The 24,438-nt window shown below is 38.5% G+C and overlaps 1 protein-coding gene across 1 annotated transcript; it reads left to right on the forward strand.

Moving 5' to 3' along the window:
• Positions 1-1,958: 1,958 nt before the first annotated feature.
• LOC100692307 (solute carrier family 25 member 36-A) lies at positions 1,959-23,577 on the forward strand. Its single transcript, XM_003437999.5, has 7 exons — positions 1,959-2,381; positions 4,706-4,870; positions 7,610-7,687; positions 13,081-13,181; positions 18,005-18,071; positions 18,211-18,500; positions 20,386-23,577. Exons 1-7 carry the CDS (start codon positions 2,341-2,343, stop codon positions 20,577-20,579), a joined length of 936 nt encoding a protein of 311 aa, XP_003438047.1. The 5' UTR covers positions 1,959-2,340; the 3' UTR covers positions 20,580-23,577.
• Positions 23,578-24,438: the final 861 nt, after the last annotated feature.

The following is a 24,438-nucleotide window of genomic DNA, read 5'->3' on the forward strand; positions in this document are numbered from 1 at the left end:
CTTCAATAACAGTATAATTCAGTTGCTGCACTTCATTCTCGTGATCCCTTAAACTGCAGGCGTCCTCGTGAGTGCTAATGGAACGTAGTAATTTAGTTTCTCTCATTTTCTAATACGCTCTTGTCCTAATGAAAGGTCACTTGACTGCGCTGCCTTACTCACCATGCAAATCTATATTCGGCACCCAGGGAACCTGGGGGAATAGGTTCATTTTATGTTTGTTGACCAATTGTTGACATTTCTGCTGACCATTTAAGATCCTACAGTATTTTAGCAGTCTGACAGAATGGATTACGAGTTTGTGTCCAGAAGACAGGCTGCTTCCTGCAGTGCTGACAGGCCTTGGGATCACCTATGAAAACTTGCATAATTCCATATTCTTACAGGGTTTGTGTCCTTTAATTGAGGGCATTTTGTGGCTTTTAAGTTTTTTGCTTCTCTCTAACTATCGCTTACTTCTTCTATACTCAAGAAACATGACTGCTGTGGAACTTCACTGTACGCCATGTTTATCAGTGCATCAGAGTGATTTTGATGCTTTGTACTTTGTACTGCAAATATCGATTTAAAGAAGCAAATAGTTCTGGAGCAAATAAACAAAACATCATCCTGAAGCACGTTTGATCCTCGCACTAATTACAACTAAGACAGATCAAATAAACCTTCTGTGTTAATGTGCTTAAAGACAGAGTGGTTGATAATGCAGTAAATAAAAAAAACACACAACACCATTTACCACTGAAGTACATGATTTTAAAATAAGAAAAAAAAACCTTCCTGAAGTAAGTGATGAATGATAATTACAAAAAACATGGAATACTACAGATACATCTTTGTGTATGATTTGTACACTTGAATGCCCTTCCAAATTAAGGTCAAAGGTCATGAGAGAAAGACCTTGTTATTAATAAATATACACATTATTCTTAAAGAGATTCTGTTTACAAAGTGCTTTTTTCATCAAAATATTCTTTAAATATATAAATTTGAAGGCATTTATTGGACCTTAATGTTGTTTAATGAGATAAGAGGCAGACACTAAATCATTCTAAATGCCATTGGAAAGGTTACTCCATATAACCTTCCTAATGCAGAACATGACATTATTGGTTTTAATGTTTCCAGTGTGAATGCTGCACATGACTCCAACTTATCATACTGTACATCTGATTACAAAGCTATGTAGATAATGCCATTATTAAATCACCAGCTGGCTTTCAACACCATGCAGTTTTGGTTAAGACCTTCTGATAGAGAAAAGACTTCCCAGCTCATTTGAAAAAGACAAAACATGACTGCAAGTTAGAGCTGGATTGTTTGCTGCTCTGTAGCCAGCACTCTAAGACTGTGATTGAACTAGCCAATTTGTGTAAACAGATGGACATGCATGGCTGGAAATTAATATACCTAAACTTTACATATTAAATGTTACAAGTCAAATATGGAGTCTTATTAATAAAAGATTTAGGTCACCCAACTGGCATGCAGAGCTATACCACTATGAATTAATACACTGAACAATAATAAAGTATAGCTACCTTGGTATCATTGGTGTAGGACCCTCCATTACTATATATGGATTCATAAACAGTGCGGGAATATGACTGTTGTTTTTTTGTTTGTTTTTTTGGTAGTAAACATTATTATAAAACTGTTTGCATGTAGGTTGTCTGGTGGGTTTTTATGCTGATAATTGTGTTTGTCTGTCATATTTTGGTCTCGTGTCTGACTTTGAAGAGGTTCAATGAGACAAAAGCAAAAGCAGATACGTCTGAAATGTTTAGAGAACAAACTGTGAAAACGATCTCTTTTGGATGGCTGCACTTCAGCAACACGCAGTCCAGATTCATTCAGTGTTGAGCATGTGACCAGTGCATGATCAAGGCGGAGACAATGTGACGTTAAGTGCAGGGTGGCCAATGGCAGCGTGTGCTTCCAGCCTATGGTCGTACAGTACACACTATGAGCTCTGCCTCCTTCCTCTTGGTGCAGCGATGAAAGGAGATGAGACCGCGGATGTACTATAAAACCGTTTGTTAGACCTGAGACATTTCACCGCCAGCAGGAAGCCTGGTGAACCCGCACCTCCCCGCTGTTTTTGTCGAAGATAGAAAATATCTGCGTCAGAGGGGGACCTGAGTTAGCTGAGGGAGAGAGAGAGGGGGGTTTGTCGGCCCGCTGCAGTCTGAATCACCGGAGACTCGCCCCACCGCTGGTTAGTCGTCGACGTCGTTTGTCTGTGGACTTGCGCATCCTCTCAGAGGCAAAGAGCACCGGGAGGGGACGGGGAAAGAGCCGTTGTTTGACTACCCTGCGCTGCTTGGCAGGGTATGCTAAAGAATGAGCCAAAGGGACACACTGGTTCATTTGTTCGCTGGAGGGTAAGGCACATCAGTTTCCTCTATACATTTTACCTAATTTGAAATATATATTTTGAAACATGACCCCTGTCTGCTTTATCTAGCTAACTGGCCATTTATTTTTATTTTTTTAAGGCAGCGCGTGCGTGCCCTTCCAACCTTGGCGGTTGTGCGCACGCGACTGTCAAAAACGGTTCTAGTTGAACTTCCGGTTAACCTTTAAAATATGACCAGTGTTGCTGAAAGCATTCATGTAAATATGCCAGAAAGCACATTCGAGCTCGTTATTCCCAGACAGCACAGAGCAGCTCGCCTTTTATTTCATCGTCCTTTAAATGCCGGCTGTTTCTGCACAAGTGAGAGCCTTTTATTTTGATGACAAGTGGAATTCATTTCCGGGCTCGCTGTAGCTTTCTCTGAATGACTTGACCAAATGCATCTGCAACAACAGCCATTGACGCTTATTTTTCTGCTACTATTTTGTAATTTAAGAAGTAGTTGCATAATGCTTTATTTATTCATTTAATTTCTTTATTGTATTCCCCTTTAAATGAACATTTACATCTAATGCATACTGAGACATTTCTCGTAAACCCCCCCACAAATTTTCTGTCGGGCTCAGTTAAAGCATTAGATTACAGTCTTGCAGATATCCGTCTAATCAAAAAAGGCTTAATTTTTAATTTAAAATTTAATTTAAAAAAACAAAACAAAACACTTTGAAGTTTGTGTTGTGTAACTACTGGCTCTGGGTGGAAGTATGGTTTAAAGAGAATCTTACTGGAGAAATTCAGTTTCTCTACTGCTTTTGAATTTTTTGTACTTCAAATCTTAAAGTTGAAGCTCACACAGTAGTAAAGCAATGCTTCTGATTCATAGCTGCTTCTGATTCATAGTTCTGTAAAGAGGCCTGACAACCAGTTCATCAAGGACAATGAAAGCGCAAATGTGACATTTAAGTGGATTGGCCCAGTATAGATTTTTGTTTTAATCCATTGTCTTTAGTTTTAGTTCACTTGTTAATTTTTTTAATCTTCCCATTTAGTCTGTGACCTTCAGAATGGGTGATCCCACCATACCACAGCACTTCTACTTTATATCTCTTGTTATTGCTTTTAAATCTGAGAACTACCCAAGAGACTTTGAATCAGCTTTACCCAAAAACTTGAGCTGGAGGCCTCAGCCTAGTGCTGCCTCCCACAGCCTCGCATTAGAGAGGCACACATGCAACAGCCAGTGTTGCCGAGAAAGTAGGCCAAGGGTCACCGCTGCCTCTGAGCATGAATGTGGGTCGGTCTTTTGAAAGGTAAATATAGCTGGTGCTGCTCAAAAGAGACAGCAGCAAGAGGAATTCACTGCCAGGATGTCAACATATACTACCATACTGCCATGGCTTCTGTAACCTTTAGCCGAGTTATATAACTTGCAACTGCGATCACCAGGAAGCACTTTTCAGCTGTGCGGTGGTTTGGTTTTGAAGCTTTGTCTACATGTGGAAAGCACTGAGCCTTTGGTGAATGCAGAGGGGATCAACAAAAATGACACTATAACTTATGAATTATCAAATAATACACTAATTTATATCACATGAGGGTTTTCCTGGTTTTGTGTGCACATAAACACAATTTATCCCCATGGTTAGTGCAAAAAGGTGTCTGTAAATTAATTAATTAATTAATTAATTTCAAACCCATTTGATGGCTAAAAATAGGTTAAGTTTGACTAAATTAAACCTCACGCTAAAAAAAATAGTGTTTATTTAAATACTTTGAGAGGCCTGGTGATTTTCCTTTGGGGGAAGGCCAAAACCTGTTTGGTGGGCGCCAAAAATTTTTGTATGATGGAAAAAAACAGTCGTGATGCAGTTATATTTGCACACCTTGATGTGTTATGATATAAAGTGGATATATGTTTTTGTATTTGTGACCAACTTGGTTTTTGTTTATGTTTATCAAGTGAGCTAAACAACGATCTAATTTGATGACTTCTTATTCTGGCCTTCTCAGGTGGCAAAACTCAGCAAATGAGCTGCGGTCAGTTTCTTCTGAAATGAATCATGAAACCAGCTGTTTGTTTTCATATGTCAGTATCTTGGATATCACAAAACCAGGTCATGGTGTGTGTATGTGCCCATGCTCATAGATAATTTGGGAACAACAGATTGTGTTTCTGTTGATTAGTGTGTGAAGTGACTCTGCTCATGTCAGTAGAACTTGATTTTGCTGTTTTGTTTTTTTTTGTTTGTTTTTTTTTGGCATATTTGGTGCCACAGCAAACTTTTTTCCTGGTCTTGCTTCTGTTCTATTTTCTCACTTTTTTCTCAATACTTGCTGCTTCTTTTCTAGATGCGGTGGTACAGTGGGCGCCATTTTAACTTGTCCTCTGGAAGTGGTGAAGACCAGGCTGCAGTCCTCTTCCATTACACTCTACGTCTCTGAGGTTCAGCTCAGCACAGTCAACGGAGCCAGTGTTGCCCGTGTTTCTCCGCCGGGGCCTCTGCACTGCCTCAAGTAAGGAGAAAGATTAGCTGTGCCTAATTGGTATCCACTGAAATTAACATTATAAACAGTTATGATGCAGCTTCAATTTTTTCTTTTCTTGGTTTAAGTATTATTTTGTCCATTAGCTGGCTGCTTACATTTAAAAGGTCTGTGTAGGGCTGTTCGATATAACGATATATATCGGATAACGATATAAAAACGTCTATCGTTTCATTTTAAGCTATCGTTTGTTTCGTGGTGTCGCAAAATAAACTGTTTACGGCAATATTTTTTCATTATTTTGATGGTCACTGTAGTGGCTATATTAATTTCCTAAAGTTCTCTCTTTCTCTTATATTTAATATAACCACACTACAGACGGACAAGCGCTTGTTTTTATGCGTTGTCGTTAGCAACAACGACGGTAAAACCACCTCGTGTCCGCTTGTTTATTTTCCACATAAACCTTTCACAATAAAGCTCAAGATCCTGTTGAGACTTTTCAAAATAAACTGAATCACGTGAAAGATGCAGAGTATTTACGGATGAGAAGCAAAAAAGAGCCGTCAGGTGCTAAAAAAGACTCAAACGTTAGAACAGGCTTTTCCCCGCAGCACGCCGTGTAATAAATACTCACAAAGAAAACGGCGGCCGTTACAACCTATGTCTAAAAATGTATTGTTTCATGCATCAGTTAAAACACTCGACTCCAGGTACGCGACGCCCAGCTGGAAACACTTCACGCAAGTTGAGCTGCTTGACATTCACAGAATTTACAGAAAATGTTACATTTTTGTGATTTATATCGTTATCGGACGATAGATGTCTTAATATCGGGATATGAGATTTTGGTCATATCGCACAGCCCTAGGTCTGTGTGTGCATCTCATCTTATTGTAACTTTAATGTAGTGAGTTATTTTCTTCCAATAAAATGACTCCTTACTGGAACGTTGCATCACCGCAATAACAAACAAAACTGTGAAATGACTCAAACACTGATAACAGATTTATCTTGTTGCACAGTTCCTTTAATGTATGCACTGTGAGTTGCAAACTGATGTCAAATTGCTCCAAATTGAAAATATTTTCTTCAGGAATGCTTGGGCTTTCCTGGGGAGTGCGTTTATTTGGATTGCCAATGTGCTTCTTTTTCTTTCTTATTTTAATAGATGTTATTGTTGTTATTAGTGTCTTTTTTGCTTTTTGGTGGATTGATTGTTTGTTTGTTTGTTTGTTTGTTTATTTTAGAGAGCAACTCTAACCGAGACAAGAAGATAAACATTTAGGTTTCAGTGGTTATTTTCTTTGACATCTGTAGACAAAATCAATAATTTAAACCTCATGTTGACCTTATAGCTCTTTGGTTGTTTTTGATACTTTCTCCCTGAAACTTATGTAAGATATCCTCAAAGAATGGTTCCTGTTTTTTAGGGGGGGGTTTAAGTTGTTGTTTTTTTTAATATAAATCTAAGGCATCTTGTCATTGGGCATAGCGGAATTTTGTCAGAAAGATGAAGTGAGAGTGAGAGTAGAGGGGAATTCAGCATTTGCTTAGAACCTGCTGGAAGCTGATGTGGCTACTTGTAATTACCATTAACCACTGCAGGATTAGCAAGTAAATGTTCAGCTTGCCTTTATAAATATGGAGCTCTACTATTGTACCCTGGCAAGCTGCTATATGAGAGCATGTCAGAGAGCCTGTCACTCTTACGTACTGCATAATGCATAAGCGGCTGTGTGTGGAATTTTCCACTGCTGAATGGTGCGGTTAGTTATTTTGTAAATACTTTTATATTTGACAAGCCTCTTATGTTTGGTTCTGTATCACAGAAATATAAAATGCTTTTTATATTTAGAATATTTAGAATTGGCAGGCTACACAGGCAACATGCTGATCTTGCACTTTTGCACTTCCCTAGGTTTTGTTTTGTCACTAGTGGGGTTAGCTATAACGTTCTTTAACAACGAGCCTAAAAATGTATTTGTTCTGACTATAAGTCTGGGTTGTTAGTCAGCTGTCAGGCAGTGCTCTTTTCAGGATTTTGTTTAATAACAGTTGACTAATACTTCATTTGGAGAGATTGCAGCTCATGTGGCCATTGTTTTGGGCTCTGTATCGGTGTTGTGGCAACATAAGTCAACTTCTTGTGTTGTCTTCAAAATAAGCAGCCTCTTGCAGCAAAAATACAGCAACACTATTTCATGGTACAGAGTGGAGAAGGATAGAAGCACGAACTGCAGCATAGCTAACGAGAGGGGTGGGAGGACACACGTCAAAGTGGGTCAACGTGCAGTGTGGTGCATGCCAAGATCCCTTTTAGGGCGGAGGACACCTTCACTCCAAATCACGTGTGTTGTCTGGTTTTAGACCCGTTTCTTTCTTGAGGATGTGCCATTTGCTATAAATAATGAAGAATCAGATAACATAATGAATAATAATGAAATAATAAAATGAGGAAATCACATAAGTGGGGCAGAAAGGCAAAGTCTATAAATAGAAAAAAAAAAGTAGCTTATTAACTTCTTCCAGAAGGATCCGAGCTATGTCTTTTTTTCCTATGTTTAAATTAACTTCATGAAACAAATGTGCTTAATCTGATTTGTGGTAATTATGAATTCATAACTTTTATTAAACGTGAAAACAATTTAGATTACGAGTTATCTTTAAACCATTCACTGTATAATATACTCCAGTGTTTAAATAATGTACATGTTGTGTTTTGACTATAAAGTGAAATATTTCCTTATGTGTTTGCTCTTTCAACAGGTTAATTCTAGAGAGAGAGGGACCCCGCTCACTCTTCAGAGGACTGGGTCCTAACCTTGTAGGTGTGGCACCTTCCAGGTATGTGCAGTATTATCTGCAATAATGTGGGAGTGTTGTGTGTTAAAACTGCTTTATGATTTCTTTAGCAATAACACAGGAACAGAAACAGAGCCCAAAGTAAGGGAAATATCCTTCACTTCCATATCTTGCGTGTCATAACAGCATGAATGAGTAATTCACTTTTTTTTCTTTTTTTTTTCTTTTTTGCATAAGAAGCAGTTAGCTAGCAGCAGTATCATCTGCACTAGCACTACCCTGCTATTGGAATAAAGGCATGCCTGTGTAATTTATTTTGACATGTTTAATCAAACCCTATGAGACAATTATTTGGGGGAAAGTCTTCAGGCTGTGTTATGGGCAGCAGCTGAGCGGTTAAATTTAACTCGTGTGCTTTCCTATTTACTGCTGAAATACAGATAGTAAGTGCCTCAATCATTTGATCTGACTACTGAGAATAGGTTGCCAGTCAACCAGTAGTATTAGTAGCATCACAAATATTTCAGGCTGATGTTGTTCTTCAGCAGCATCACATAAATTCAAGTCTCCGAATCCAAAAGACAAATAAGGTTTAAAGTGAAATTGTTGATTTATTAAAAAGTTACAGTGTTATCAGCCGTAATAAACTCATTATGACCAAGTCAAAAACTGAAGTACAACTTTGTTCAAAATGATGTATTGAAATATCATTCAACAGCAGTCATTTATTTTCTTTAAAGATTTCTTTTTAGTATTTACAGACTTTATTTGACAGTACAGTGTAGAGGAGACAGAAAAGCAAAGAGAGAGTGGGGGGAATGACACAGGAAATAGTCTGGAGTGGACTCCAACCTGAGCCACTGCAGTGCCCTTCAGCATATTTCGCCTGGTTGGTCAGGTGAGCTGTAGTGTTGCCCAGTTGTGTGAACATTAAATACAGTGACCTGATATTTATTTTTTTTTATTCAGGCTTGCATTTTACACAGTGTAAAACAGCTCATATAAAATCTGCAGCCTTTATAACAAATACTGAATGAACAGGCTCAGGCTGAAGTGGCACTTGGATATGCCTGGCCTATGTTGTTATCAGTAAAGCTGCCCTCATTTCCAAGTAGAAGAAGAAAACGACAACAAACAAACCACAATGTTCTCAAATATAACCCTCAAACATATTTGTAGAGCATTTGTTTTAAACCAAGAAATGACTTAGGCATTTTTATTGCTTTAAGCATTATTTGCTTTTTTTTTTTAAATAAACAGAATGATTTAATTACATAATGTGGGACCTTAGACACTGTGATTAAGTGTGGTCATAGTAACCAGACTTGCTAATAAGCCGTATTGCTCTTTTTCTGTAACATAACTGTTGAATTTACTCTCATTTAAGTCAATCCTCAACGTTCCACACAGTAAGAAAAGTAAGGAAGTATAAATGAAGAATAAATTATGTTGCAGGGCATTAGAAATGAATACATCACTTGTTTTATAAAGAATTACTGACTGATTTGAATTTTTTTCTTTTAATATAAGCAGTGTGTTGTTTCCATGTTAATTTGTGATCAGTCACAATATTGAGAAAGTTGGCTTCATCAGCCTTGAATCTTTAGTTCAGTATGTTCTACAGTTTGTTCTATTTGCTTAAACCACAAAGTCTTAACACATTCAGGCTTAAATACAACAACAACAACAATCTTTATTTATAGAGCACATTTAAAAACCAACGGTATACCAAAGTGCTTAACAAAGAGCAAGGAAATAACACAAGTATTATAAGGCCTTAATAAAAGTGTGAAATTATGTTCACAGGAAAATGCCACAAATACACAATGGTAATATAACATACACAGCACAAATAAAAGCATAATAAAACACCAGTCAAAGAATGAGTAGGAAATTTAAAAGAATAAATCTATGCAACAACTGCAAGCATTAACAGGTAGAAAAGGCAAGATTAAACAAATACGTTTTAAGCCGTGATTTAAAAGATTGAATAGAATCAGACGCCCGGATCCCAATCGGAAGGTTGTTCCACAACTCTGGTGCAGCCAGGGCAAACGCCCGGTCACCTCTAGACTTCAGCCGAGATCTAGGCTGCACCAATAGTAACTGAGTAGATGATTTCAGAGCCCTGGCAGGAACATATGAGTTAAGGAGTTCCTTAAGGTAGCTCGGTGCTGTATTGTTAGTGATTTTAAAAGTAAGCAGCAAAATTTTAAATTGGATACGGTATTTCACAGGCAGCCAGTGCAAATCAGCTAGGACGGGAGTGATGTGGGCAAACTTCCTAGTTTTGGTTAGAATGCGTGCTGCAGCATTTTGGACTGTCTGCAATCTATGAAGGAGGGCAGAATGGAGACCAAAATAGAGTGAGTTGCAGTAGTTCAGCCTCGAGGTCACAAAGGCATGGATGAGCTTTTCCAGGTCTTTATGCGGGATATACTGCCTAGCCTTAGAAATAAGGCGGAGTTGGTAAAAACTGGATCTAACAACAGCAGACACTTGTTTATCAAGTTTAAACGAGCTGTCAAGTAACACGTCCAGATTCCTAGCAGTGTCAGAAAAGGAGCTAGTAAGAAAACCAAAAGCATCACGAAGTTGGCCACGAGGAACGTTACTGCCAAAGACCACAATTTCAGTTTTCTTATCATTAAGGATACAAAGAATACAATAACAGAAAGGAGCAGTGGGATTAATTGTGCATGTATAATATTAAAAACTCTCAAAAGTAGCATTCAGATTTACGAATTCTGACCTCACAGATGTTAGATGAATGTTACCTTCTGTTTTATTTTAGTTGACTAAAACTACAGAAATAAAAATAAAAACTAGACTGAATGAGAACTGAAGTGGTTTGAGTGCTCATAGAGCGAACTAAAGTGGACTAAAACATACAGAATGTACCTTTTTATTTTTAGGCTTTAAAAATGTGGTCACATTTGTCAACACAACTGGTCTCATGAGGCTTTGGTGCCTCTATTTATTGAGACTTAGGATGCCTACACAACTTTAAATTAGCTGCCTGCACAAAGTGTTGTTTATGTTGTGCTGACATTTTGCTCCTGACCCACATTATTCACATTATTGGTTTTAAGGAAACTAAACACTGATGCAAATAAAAACTAAAGCTACATATTTTCAGTCAATATAAACGGAAACATGAAAACCTAGAAACTAACTGAAAAAAGCAATATGAAAAACTTAAAATGGACAAAAAGTAAAAAAGCTATTCATCAAATATAATATTATAATTACTCTAGCATCAGATTTATGTTACTGAGGTATTTGTGGTCCTATGAATGCAAGTGCTGATGCACGTGGATGCAAGGTGCTCATTTCCTGTGTATATAAATGCACACTGTACGCATGCTGTAAATGAGGTTGAGCTGCCGCTCCTTATAAGGGTTCATTTGACTGAAATGTTGCAATTTAATAAATACGTAAGCAGTAAGTGAGACAAAGAGTGCAGGACTGTAATTCAGTTGCTTTCACACTGAGGAATGTCTGAAATAATGGAAGACCAGGAATGTGCATGTAAACCTCTCTCAATCACAGCAGCAGCACAATGGAAATCTGTGCTTCAAATCTGTGCGGAAATGAGAAGGTTCCCTAATTCTTAGCTTATCTGCCCTAACGTCTGGATGCAGTCAATCAAATTCCCATGAAGCAGCAGCAGCAGACGCCGGCCAGCTGTTATGCTTTCATCATGTGACAGCCACTGCTGTTGTTAAAATGAAGTTTCTAAATTAAGGCAGTTGTGTTTGTGTATAATCCCTCTGCCTCCCTGATCGTTCTAGTTCTCTGTAGTTACCGCTGTGTCACCTCCGACATCTTCTTCCTTTTCTGGTTAGTTTTGCGTATCGTCTGTATCATGATTTCATGATACTCTTTCTCTTCTCGTGGGTCTTTCACTCTTTGTCTGCCCTTTGGGTCCATCCACTGCATCTGTGTCTGTCAGTCCTGTGTTGTTGTTGTACTGAATGGCTGGCCATGACAGCTATAGGAAGTGCTATAGGAGGACGTTATTACATAAGAAGTGAACCTGATGAACTCGCTGGCAAATATGTGGTTTTCCACTGACTTATAGACAGGATATGACAACAGGAAACATGGTGGTTAATAGTTAACCCATAACCCATATATAAAAATAAATAAAACAACCTCAAGAAACCATTTTTTAGGGTTCCACTGCTTTGTGTTTTGTTGGAATAAAGAATAGCTTTTAAATAATTTTATTCAGTTTGTTTTATTTCATAACCATTAATGTAGAGAAGCATATTAGAATGCAGTTTAAAACAAATTACATTGGCTGTAACTTGGTGAAATGTTAGTATAAATAATTTAAAATGGATTTATGAGCTACTCTCATTATTCAGAGCAGCCAGATTCATTAGTGCTCACAGTACAAACAATACACTGATCAAAATGCCACCATTAGTGTCTGACAAAATAATTGTATACGCAGAATTGTAACAAGCAGCATTTTTTCGACTTTAGTATAATTGAATGAAACATCTTATTACTTTATTTATCAGCAGGCGGAGGTGTGAACTCCAGAGCTGTTGTCTGCTGTGATATTTAGGAAACGGCACTCTGATGCTGCAAAGCCTCTGACACTCAACAGTCCACCGGGCATGCTGCTGGCGTTCATTAACAACACACTCGACCCGATTTCTACACAGCTTGCACCACGAAAATCTCTCTTTGCTCATGAGCTGCATACATGCTTTCAGAGCCAATCATATCATTCGTCTACAAAGCGGCGTGATTACATTTTTGCATGCATACTCTCAAATCCAGAACGAGGGCTGAGAGCAGAGGTCACAGAGTTTAATTCCAGTCAGTGTTGACTAAATCCTATGATTTCATTTATAGAAGAGCAGCTAGAATCATGGGAGGAAAAACCTGTTTCTGAAGCACGACATCTGTGCATGTGCACACTAGAGAGGCACGTATTTATCAGCCGAACATCAGTACTGATGTGTATTTGACTTGTTGGCTGTTATTGGCCTGTCAGCAAAGAAAATAAGAAATGCCATTTACCGACAGCAGTGGCCAATGTGCATCTTTTTGTTCTGTGGTTTTTATGTGCGAGAACTAGCTTCATAAATGTGTATAATGACATTTTAAATGGCGAACAAGAATTTAAAACGCTGATTTTATTTATAGTGTTGTATAGTTTTAAAATTAGCTGAATTTACTGTATGTTCCCCATGTTCAGTTTGGGCAGTATTTAATCTTGTACAACTGAAATTATGTGTTTGTACTCAATATAGCTAACTTGTTAATCATTCACACATTAAATAGCTCTGCACTTACAGTCACAGCTAGTATGCTTTTATTTTATATTTACTTCCTGGACACGTCATTAACTTCTTTCCTTTCCTGAGTCTTTTGGTAATTAAAGTTCTCTCTCTTCCTTTTTAATCGTCACACAGGGCGATATACTTTGCGGCCTACTCAACAGCCAAGGAGAAGCTTAATGGAGTGCTGGAGCCAGACTCTACCCAGGTGCATATGGTGTCGGCTGGGATGGCAGGTAATGATTGCTCCTTCCCCTCCCCCTTTCTGTCTGTCTGTCTGTTTTATCTGCCTGTCCGACTGTTTGTCAGTCTGCCTGGGCAGTGTTTCTTACTGATGGGTTTTATTTAAAGAAAAAAAAAGAATTATTAAAGAATTATTCAGTTTTTCTCTATCAAACAACTTTCATTATTTTTTTTATTTTGTACAATTTAAGTGTCCCAGACACCACCCTTCCCCCAGACCTGACGCATGCTAATGCTAACTGATAATGTCTGTTTTTAAGTCGGCATTACTTAGCTATTTCTTGTATAGAAATATTAATATAAACAATCATTGATTTATCAGAAAGCACAATTTAAGCCTCTTGGGATCGAACTGACCTTGATTATTGTGTATGTCGAGATAAGTTATTCATGTCTTAAATAGTAGCAGTTTCTACAATATTTCAGAGTTCATCCTTTACTTTAAGGGGACCTTGAATCTGTAAGAGTTTAAAAGTTCTTATCACATTTTTTATTACATACCAGCTTCTTTAGTTACAGAAAGGAATTGTTTGCAAACTGGGCCGATAATGTAGTATCTTATCTCTCCATGGTAGTCTTGATAGTCCCCGAATAGTTGAGGAGACAAATCCTGATATCAGCAGTGCCAGAATTTCATGTACCCATACCAGATGAAACATTTCAGGCTGTAATTCCCCCACTGCTGATCTGTATTTGGCTTTATCTGTTATACAAAAGAGAAAAATGTTACGGTCCTCAAAGTTTGGGTTGTGCTTTCCTCTTCTCTTAGCCCCGCTGTCCCTCATGTACTTCGTTAAATTTTTTTGATTTTAATCCCCTCCTCGCCCTTCTTTCCTCTTTTTTTTTGTTTTCTGTTTTTTAAATTCTTTAATTTTGAGGCCTCTCCAGAGGACACTGTAAATGGTTTAACATCCCAGTTGTTACTTAAACAGTGTGGTCTGGGCCCCCCTCCCCTTTGCTCTGTGTGTGTATAGAGAAGAGAACACGGCCCCCAAAGGTCAACCGGGGCCCCTGGCACTCGGGCGGACACGTCAGGTAGCACCCCATTTCTTTACACTGGTATGATGAAAACCATGGTGATTTTTCTAATTAAATTCATAATGGTTATTCATTTTTAATGATATTAGCATTGCTTACAGCAGTGTGTTTGCTGCTGGTGTGTAGTTTTAGATTCATGATGAAGTTTATTATTCCTTAGTCTTAACACACACCTCCCCCTCCCCCTTTAACGTGTTTCATCAATACATTAAAGGTAAAGTAATGACAGTTTATTTTGTTGTCAGCACAAACGAAATGCTAACCTTGTCACTGCCACAGAAGGCTGCACTCGGTGTGTTTTTCATTTTGTGTTTTGTCATCATTCATCGACACTGAGTGCTTCAGTCATTTCTTTCCAAGGAGAACTGGACTGACGGTATTTTCACATTTCATGTGTTCACTTGTTAAATTAGTTGAATTTCCTGAAGACAGTTAATTACCTTAGCAGTTTAACCCCATCAGTATTGGCACCACTTAAAGATAAATTCATTATTGTTGATAAAATGCAGTGAAAACATACACATGTAAGTGATAAAAAGGGAACACATCAACACACATAGAAAGAGATGGAGCTTGGTGTTTAGTCTTTGTTTCATACTTATAACAGTTGCATAAATTTCTCTTGTAAATCTCAAAGAAATGCAGGTAAGGATATAAATACAGTCTGACTGTTACCACGCAAGTGCTTAAAAACTAGCTTTAAAAATTTCAGATATTTTAATGATGTTGTGGACATATTGTTGTGTTACTGCACAAATGTTTTGCTATGATACTAAATGTATCCCTTTCTCGCTTTTTCATCTTTATTGTCTCTAAGATTATCAGTGCTTATCAGTAACAGATTTAATGCGGTGGTCAATGCCAAAACCTCAGGGACAGTTAAAATTGATACTGATGCTGTAAATTCGTGCTCCGTTTTATAAACTAACTTTGTGAAGTCGATGTCTTTTATAGCTTCACTGCTCCTGCAATGGGAACTTTTCGTATGGATTCAAATCCCATTTCTTTACTTAAGCTATTATGACATATGAACTCACATGATCTGCTTCAGAAGCACTCTCACTACTGTAATTCTTAGTGTGGTCTACTTGATGTTTGTGGGAGTCGACTGTGATATTTTTGTTCCACAAAACTTCACGGCTGCAGTGCATGTGTGGAAGAACAGCTTTAGACTTAGGTTTCGTTTCAGCAGTTAATCTAAAGCATGCTGCTGTCCCTGAATGTAGGTCAAACCCCTCAGGAGAAATTGCACAGGGATTATTTGACTATTGAAGGATCATAATATACAACATGCGGCAGCGTTTCCATGTGCCTGGTGGCCTGCTGAGCCCAAGCACACACTTTTTGTTTTTAAATTTACATAAAATATAAGCGTTATTATGTTATTAGAAATTTAAAATTTGAACAAATAGTCAAATATTGATACTGATACTGATATTGATACTGTTTTAGACTAAACATTAACTGCTCTGTGTCATTGAAGTAAATGGTGACTTAATGCACTCCTGCTGGTATAGCATGCGCCGTTTCCTCATCAAGATAAAAGCTGGAAATAAAGTCCTGGTGGTCTTTCTCCTGTCACCCATATTCATGCACACATTCTGCATTGTGGTTGAAATATCGAGTGGATTATGCTAGCGCACCACATCCGTAAGTTAAGGATCATCCTTTTGATTTTCATACATTATTTCATTGTCATCAGTCACTTCATTCTTATCACATATTCATACAAAGTTTCTTCATTCCCTTTATCCCTGTCACATAAAGTTTTGAGTCTGTTACACAGAACGGCAAGGTTAGCATTTCCATCGGCCTCTCTTATTTTCAGACAATCAGTTTTAGGTTAGAAACTGATATTGGCTCAATGGTTATAAGGAATACCTCGTCAGTTTATTTATTTTTTTTATGTCTTTGTGTTCTTGTGATTTTTAGCTTGCTCTCATGAGATAGAGCTGGAGGCTTGGATTGGTTTGGGCCTCTGATTAGTCGTCTTATTTACTGCAAAAAATGGGGATAAAGTAAAAGTAATAAAAATGTAACACAAATTAAAGCAGTTTAAAGATGGGTAAATTATACGGGTTGGGGCACAGGGTTGGGATCATAGTTTGGTGAAAGATGGGGGGTGGTATGAGTCCTTCACCCCCCATCTCTTCTCCATCTACTTCAGAAAGTGGGTTGATGTGGGTGGTTGGTGGGATTTGGGGTGGATGTGACTGCTGCTTGTGTGTGACTGTGGTACAGAAAAGCCTGTGTCTATTTTAGGGCTTTACTGTAAAGCTTTCACCCCTGCGTGATTGGGTGGGACATCCCCGCCATCTGAGCCCCCCATATCTGCAGGCTACTAGCTGCAGCGGGGAGGAGCTGGAGGAGCTTTGCCCCTCCCTCGTGAGTACACGCCATAGAAGCTACTTCATTCTACTTCCTCCTTTTTTCTTCTTCCTCTTTTTGTTCTCCTCTTCTCTTCAACAGACCTGTGTAATCCTTTCTTCTTCATGCAGTTGCCTTAACATAGGTCTCTGCTGCATCGATACACTAGACGTGACTGAGGTCTCTTCATAGCCTTGCCCTGGTCTTAGCTGTTTTCTGCAAAAGGCCATGTTTTACTTCTCACTGGTACATCCGTTTACCACAGACTTTTAAAGAGACTTGGTGTCATTTCCTAATGATACAAAGTGCAGATTAATTAGCTTTATACCATACAAAGCAGGCTTTGCATTACTGTACATTATCTAGCATTTCTACTAATCAAGAATAGTTGCGATCAGTTACAAATTAAGCTAACATCTACCAAGTGTGTTGGCAGGCAGATAGTGAAACAGGGTTTCTCACCATGATTAAAAAGTAACGGCTACACTTTAGGCTTCCTAGCAGTGACTTTCCACTAGTAAATAATTAAAGAATCTCCTTTAGATAAGATTTTTCTTCACTATGCTGTAGTTGTGCTAGCTGTACTAGTATATGGCCTACAACCTGTCTGTAGTGTCCAGTCAAGTTAACCACTGGTTCATATTAGAATAAATATAAAGAACATGTGTTTTTAGGGACCAAGACTAAATGAGCATTGCTAACCATTATAGAAAATCTAGAGACTAATCAAAACTAAGGGTCAAACCTATTGTGTTGTGATGTTTATTTCTGTATGGGTAGATTTGTTTGTAAACACTGATTAAGGTGATGTGTACAATGCTATGTTAATAAAAACGTATGAGAATAAGTTCTAATTACAAACTCTTATTCATTTATCACCCACATGTAAAGGCCTAAAATGAGTTTGCTGCTTGCCTACATTTGCTGCTGTTTGCAGTTAGACTTTTTATCCAGATCCATACATTAAAAAAAAAAAAAAAAAAAAAAATATATATATATATATATAGACAGTCATAGCTGAAAGCTGCTGCCTTCATGCACTGTTATCTGAGATCTTTTACTTCAAAAGGAGAACTGTTTACCTGTTGTTTATATGCACTTGAGTAGCATTTCATATGAAGAGGATCAATAAGTTAACAGAGTAGATTTTTTTTGTGTCTGTAACTCTAAATATTTTTTAAAAAAATTCAGATTTCATTGTTATACTGTTGTCTGAATTAATGATATCAATATACTTTATGTAAGACTTGTAATGAGATTAAGTTAAACACCTCAGCCAGTTGATCCTGTTTCCTGAAGTGCTTTCTCTCTGTATTTGTACCATGTAGCTTAATCTAGTTAATTTTAATGTGTTCTTACAATGAGTGTCTCTGCCTGTGTCTGAACCTCTGACCTCTTCTAAATTTGCCAGGGTTCACCGCCATCACAGCCACCAATCCCATCTGGCTGATTAAAACCCGTCTGCAGCTGGACTCCAGGTGAGGAACCTCAAACCATTTTTCTGATAAGTCTAACAATGATGGAAAAATGCATGAAAATCTTTTATTAAACTAATGAGAGTAAATTATTCTGAAAGTTGTTATTGAATTTTAATTGAATGTGTCTGTGTGATGGCAGGAATCGCGGCGAGCGGCGTATGAGTGCTTTTGAGTGCATACGACGAGTGTACCAGATGGATGGCTTACGAGGTTTCTACAGAGGTATGTCAGCCTCATACGCTGGCATCTCTGAGACTGTTATCCATTTTGTCATCTATGAAACTATCAAGCGAAAATTGCTCGAGTACAAGGCTCAGGCCAGCATGGACGAGGAGGAGGAATCTGTCAAAGATGCCTCTGACTTTGTGGGGATGATGCTTGCAGCAGCCACCTCCAAGACCTGTGCCACCTCCATCGCCTATCCTCATGGTAATCTTCTCACTCACTTTCATATGTTGTAGTCAAAGGATAAGGGTCATAATATTTAATATTTCTATTGTACCCTTCCTCATACTAGCTGTGTCCCAAAACGTAGGCTGCATCCTCCTGAGGCCACATTTTTAGACTGATTATGTCACAGCAACGCAACGAAGGCTGTCCCAATTCGTAGACTCCTCCGAATGCGGCCGACAAATGCGTCCTCCTTTTCCCTAGATTTGAAGGATGGGTCGGGTGTATCCTCCGCTCGTAGCACGGCCCAGCCAATTCCAGTTTCCAAATGTGGCGGCAGCTACTTAGTTTTAACATTACTCTTATTAATTTTTCTGGGTCACAAAATAAACTTTTAACATATTTTCAGGCAAGAATGTAGCTGTGTAAACTTCAAATATCTGCTTGGTTTATCAAGACATCGCATATTTGCAAAAGTGCTCCGACATATTCGGAGACGTCTGTTACCCACCAGGTCGATAGCTAGCCGGGGGTTAAATAAAACTTATAAAAACGTATAAACTTTATTAACTCCTCGGGTTTCTCTGGGGTTTTCACACAGCTGAATAAACGTCAAACAGAAAACTGATTAAACAGAAGTATGAGATGGTCAAGAATTTACGGCAGTGTCCTGTTATATTTTAGATGGCAAGGAGCAGACGGCTGAGTTTATTAAACTCCACCGAGATAGCGGTGACGCAGATCTGAAGGCTACACCGTCCCATTTCACAGCCTCGCACTTCCGGCCTTCTCGGTCTTCGAAGGACCCGGCCCACGTACACCGCAAAGGCCGGGTCCCCTGAAGGATGCGGCCTAGGTTTTGCGACACAGCTACTGTTCAGCCTTAAGCATATTTATTCCCAGCAAAGAAGTAATCTTTACAAATGGATCCCGAGGGAAGACTTTTAGTTCAGTAAATTTCAGCACTTACAACTGAGGCGGATGTGTAAATAACAAATGCATAAAGTTAATTATCTATTTATGTGTTTAGTTCTTTTATTTTAAATAGTTTCCAGTTGTTGGAACCAAAATAAGAACCCTGTTTTTAACATGCTGTAAATTAAACATGCAGTCTGTACCATCACTCAAACAGGGGGCAATGAAAGCTGTGGTCACTGGGAACTATTTTCAGTCTTGGACTAATATTGGATGGTTATATACAGCACCAGGGACTGATTCAGAAAAAACATGTGATGCCTAAGCTGAGTGCAATGTTGTGGATTATTTATATTTTGTAATTGTTGCAGAATAAACATCAAGCTCTATGGCAAAATGTAGAAATAAATATAAGGCTTTTCTGTACTTGGACAAGATTTAGACTGTAGTTAGTCTGATAACTTAAACACTGGTTTTGGTTTTTCTTGCCATTTGTTGGTACAAATGGAATATTTATTAGTATTATATTTTTAAAGGACAGGTGAACCGTATTAGATTGGAAATCATTAGTATCCTGTATTAACTTAAAAATGTTTATAGATAATCTTATAATAGTAAGATTGTGATAATTGTGCTGAATAAGCCAGAATGCAATGCAATGTGAATAATATGTTTAGTTTTGAGTTAGTTTAGGTCGACTCACCACTTGTGAGTGGAGAGGAAAGGGGTAAAAATGCTCTACTTGTATTTAAAAATACTGCTATGACTCTCCACCTACATGTACAACCTACAGCTTAATTCCTGTTTGGATTGTCTGAAGTCAACCTGGGACAAAATCTGTATCTATCATATTGAGGGTAGTGAGTATGCCAAAAATGAATCATTTGGAGAAATTCTACTTGGTGTGTCTCATGAATGGGAAATTACACAACACTCACAGGCAAAGTCTGACATAGCCAGTGGCCAGTAGAATATGTAACCCAAATTTCTTCCTCTTCTCTAATTGCAGAGGTGATCCGCACACGACTACGAGAGGAAGGCAGCAAGTACCGTTCCTTCTTCCACACTCTGCTCACAGTACCCAAGGAAGAGGGATACCGGGCGCTGTACCGCGGCCTAACCACTCATCTCGTCAGACAGATTCCCAACACGGCCATCATGATGTGCACATATGAGGTGGTGGTCTATCTACTTGGCTGTTAGCCTATCATGAATGTCTCTGCTCTGTTTAAACATGGAGACCGTTAAGTGACTGAGAAAGATGACCTTTTGCTGGAAACGGTGGCTATGAAACGTCAAAATGAAGATTAAAGGAAACCTGAAGACACTCGTGTGGACCACAAAATGACAAATGGAAAAAAGATGAAGAAAGAGACAGGACCATATCGGCATCATCCCCACCAGCTCCCTTTGTTAGACTCCTGAAACGGATATAGAGTAAAGTTGGCAGAGGAGGTAACATGGCCAGAAGTGAGGAGGCACTGACAGGGAAGCCACAGAAACAGTTGGGCACCTTTTAAAGCTGTCAACTCAAAGTTTATGCAGTGTTCAGTGGCCTTAACAGAAAGGATTTAGCTGGCATCCTTCTCTTTAGACAGAAGAAACTTTTTTTCTTTTCTTTTTTTAAAACTTTTGTAGAGATACCGTGCGAGGAGAATGCTTGGAGGCAACTCAACTTGACAAGACAGATGAAAACTAAATGTAGGTCGCTTTGAGTAATCCAAAAATCTCTGTTTGGTATGTTTAGTCTGCACTTGCCTTAGTGCTGTGATACCCCGGTACGATTAACTGACTAGCAACTGAGGCAGGATGTTAAAAGGAAAGTTCGTGTGACGCAAAGACGTCCCCTGAGCCACACACCGTTGCACTACAGAGAGCGTGGCTTCAAGCATTCTCCTCCTATGTCCCCTAGAGGGGCTGAATCTCATACACAGCCATGCACAAACTGGCCAAATACAATGAAACACAATGATGAGCTTGTGATAGTGACTGTCACTTGAGCACATGCCTGTGACACTAGTCAGTGTTGATGAAGACTGTCAAAACGCTGGCCTCCATTCAGTGTTTTATTCCTCTGTGACGCAGTGCCTGGTGGTGACATGTTTTTGCTGAAGTTGGCCTTCACCGTTTCAGTGTAGCTTGTTTGTATCTTCGTTGTTCACAACAACCACCCAGCTGAAATTATTTAACTTGTTAGGAGCATGAAGCATGGGCAAAGGTATAAACACGATAAAACTTGGGTGTAGATTGGGATCACTTTCTTTGAAATCGCGAGTTTTTAGTCTTAGGCGGTCTTACTAGTGCACTATTTGGTAAAAATTGAAATCCGATCGTTTCCAAGGCCAGCTTTTGTCTCCAGTCATTGCTTAGGGCTTAAAAATCTTGGATAAAGACACGAGACCAACACGTCCTGTTTCTGATGTGAAGCATGCAACGAAACAAAAGGTACCAAGTATCTTCTATTAGTGTTGCAACTTGAATATAATGTGACGGTTCGGGGAAATATTGGAGTCGGAGCAGAGTGATGGAGTTTTATCACCCCATAGCCTGTTTGTATGTGAGTGTGTCTTTGTTTGTGTGTGTGTGTGTGTGTGTGTGTGCTTGAACAATTTACATGATCTGTGTGTCCGTGCATTTGCAGACCTTTGAGCCTGCATGTATAATAAATAATAACTACTCCAGATCTCCCTCCACTAACTATTAATCCTGCAAGACACTGGTTTGGAGTACGGAGAATCTCCTTTATGATACTGGGAGCTTTCATTCCCACTCTCATGCCAGTGCTTGCTTCCAGTGGCTTCCAACTGACCCGATAACATGCACTTTTGTGGCCTTTTAGGCTTGTGCTTTGCATTTTTATTGTGTGGACAGGTTAAACTTGTACATTGTAAAGGAAAAAAAAGTATTACTGTATATCAAAATGGTATTTTGCGCAACTGTTCCTAGAGCAGATCTATTGTACAGTTTAGAGTTGTCAGTAGTTGTGAAGGATGTCCACATGTTTGTAAATAATATAGATACTGTGTATGTATATCAAATGTTTTTTCTTTTCTTTTTTTCCCCACCCTTATGCCCGTTTCTGATCATGCTGTAGTTTGCATTAGCAAATGATTGTTTTCATGGCTTTGACATGAATATTGATGTTGCTTGACTGATTTTTCTTGTGTTTGTGTGTTGCTGTAAGCTGTCGCGCTATCACGTGCTTACACGTAGCTTGCAAAAGCTGCTCAGCCAATACAAAATGTAAGCATATGAGCCACAGTATTGGTTTGTCGTCCATCAAAGTGTTCCAGTTTGCAACGTTTGGATGTTTCTGTCATTTGGTCTGTTTACATTGTTTCGTACCTTCTATCAGATTTTGTTTGGTTTTCCTCAGTTTTTTTAAGAATATAAAAATGGAAGTTAATTTATTGTGAGCTTAAAAACTGGAATCATCTTTCTGTGATGGTACCGTTGCTGCGTAGGATGGTTACAAATCTGTTACGGGAAAGGTTTATTGGTGAAACTGTGAAGTTACCCGTTTAACTGACCACTTGAAGAGGTTCACGTAAAGATTACGTTTTGGTAAAATTTGGCAGTTATTATCTTTCAAATTGTGTTTAAGCTTTAATCAGAATTTCCCTTGAATACAGAATTATGTCATCTTTAACAAAGCACTGTGCTTTTCTCCAAAGTATTTTTCTCCAGTTAAAAGAAAAAAAAAATCTAATAATCGATGCATTGCTTTCTTGAACATTCATTTCCCTCATTTGCGTTGCAGCATCATTTCAGAGGCAAACTGAAGTGTTGTAACTTGTAATAGTTATTGATATTTAGTCTCCACTTAGTTGCAGCCCCTCCCCCTAAATAAACAAAACTAAACAAAACATGCTAACCAATTTTAACATCCCATGTTTTTCCTAAAAACACTAACTAGCTGTTTTTCTTCAGCTCTGTTGCAGTAATACCTGAGGTCATATTACCAAAGTGTGACATAAACAGACAACTGGACAAACAGTGCAAACATTTACATTTTGTTACCTCTCATTTCAAAGGCTGTATGCAATTTATTGTCTCTAGCCTGTGTGCTCGGTCAGGATGCAGACTCAAGCTGGGTTTACTGAAAACCCAGCTTGAAGCTTGTTCTTTTCCAGCTCAGTCATGAAAATGTTTGTTTTTGTTTTTTAAAGCAAAATTAAATAAAAATGCATTTGCAACTAAACCTGTATCTATTGGTTTGTTTTGTTTTTGTTGAATTTCTTGCCCTAGCTCCAAAAAGCAGCCGTCATGGGATGCTTTCATTCATGTGGATGTTTCTGTTGTCTTTGGATTATATTGTCCTGGAAAAACAGGCCCCCAGAGGTCCATGCTGTGATAGGTCAGAACTCTTTGGGCCTCTTGAAGGGAAAACTACATGATATTAGGCAGGTGACTATATGCACCATTTCAAAAATATTAGCTTAAAAATATTCCCATTCTTCTTTGAATGTCTTGTTTTGGAAAAAAAAAAGGAAACGTTCAGTTTTGTAAACAAAAATATCTAATTGGCCAATCACATGGCAAATTAATGTATTTAGGTATGTAGACATGATCAAGACTTCCTGCTGAAGTTCAAACTGAGCATGCGAATGGAGAAGGAAGGTGATTTAAGTGACTTTGATCTGAGTATTTCAGAAACTGCTGATCCACTAGGGTCTTCCCACACACCCATCTCTCGAGTTCACAGAGAATTCTCTGGAAAAAGAAAATATCCAGTGAGCGGTGGTTCTCTGGGAGAAAATGCCTTGTTGATGTCAGAGGAGAATGGCCAGACTGCAGGGGGGCAAAAATAACTCAAGCACTTTTTACCACCACTCCTGAAAACTGAGGCTACAGTTCACAAGGACTCATCAAAACTGGACGTTATGAGGATTGTAAAAAACATTCAGATGGCACTGTAAGAATTTGGCAAAAAAAACATGAAAGCATGGATCAGTTCTGCTTTGTATGGATGTAATGTAATCCCATGTAAAGCTGTGGGGGATATTTTCTGGGTGACTTTAGCACCAGTTCAGCATTATTTAAACACCACAGCCTGAGTATT

This window comes from Oreochromis niloticus, linkage group LG18 (genome assembly GCF_001858045.2).
Source record: "Oreochromis niloticus isolate F11D_XX linkage group LG18, O_niloticus_UMD_NMBU, whole genome shotgun sequence".
NCBI classification, from domain to species: Eukaryota; Metazoa; Chordata; class Actinopteri; order Cichliformes; family Cichlidae; genus Oreochromis; species Oreochromis niloticus.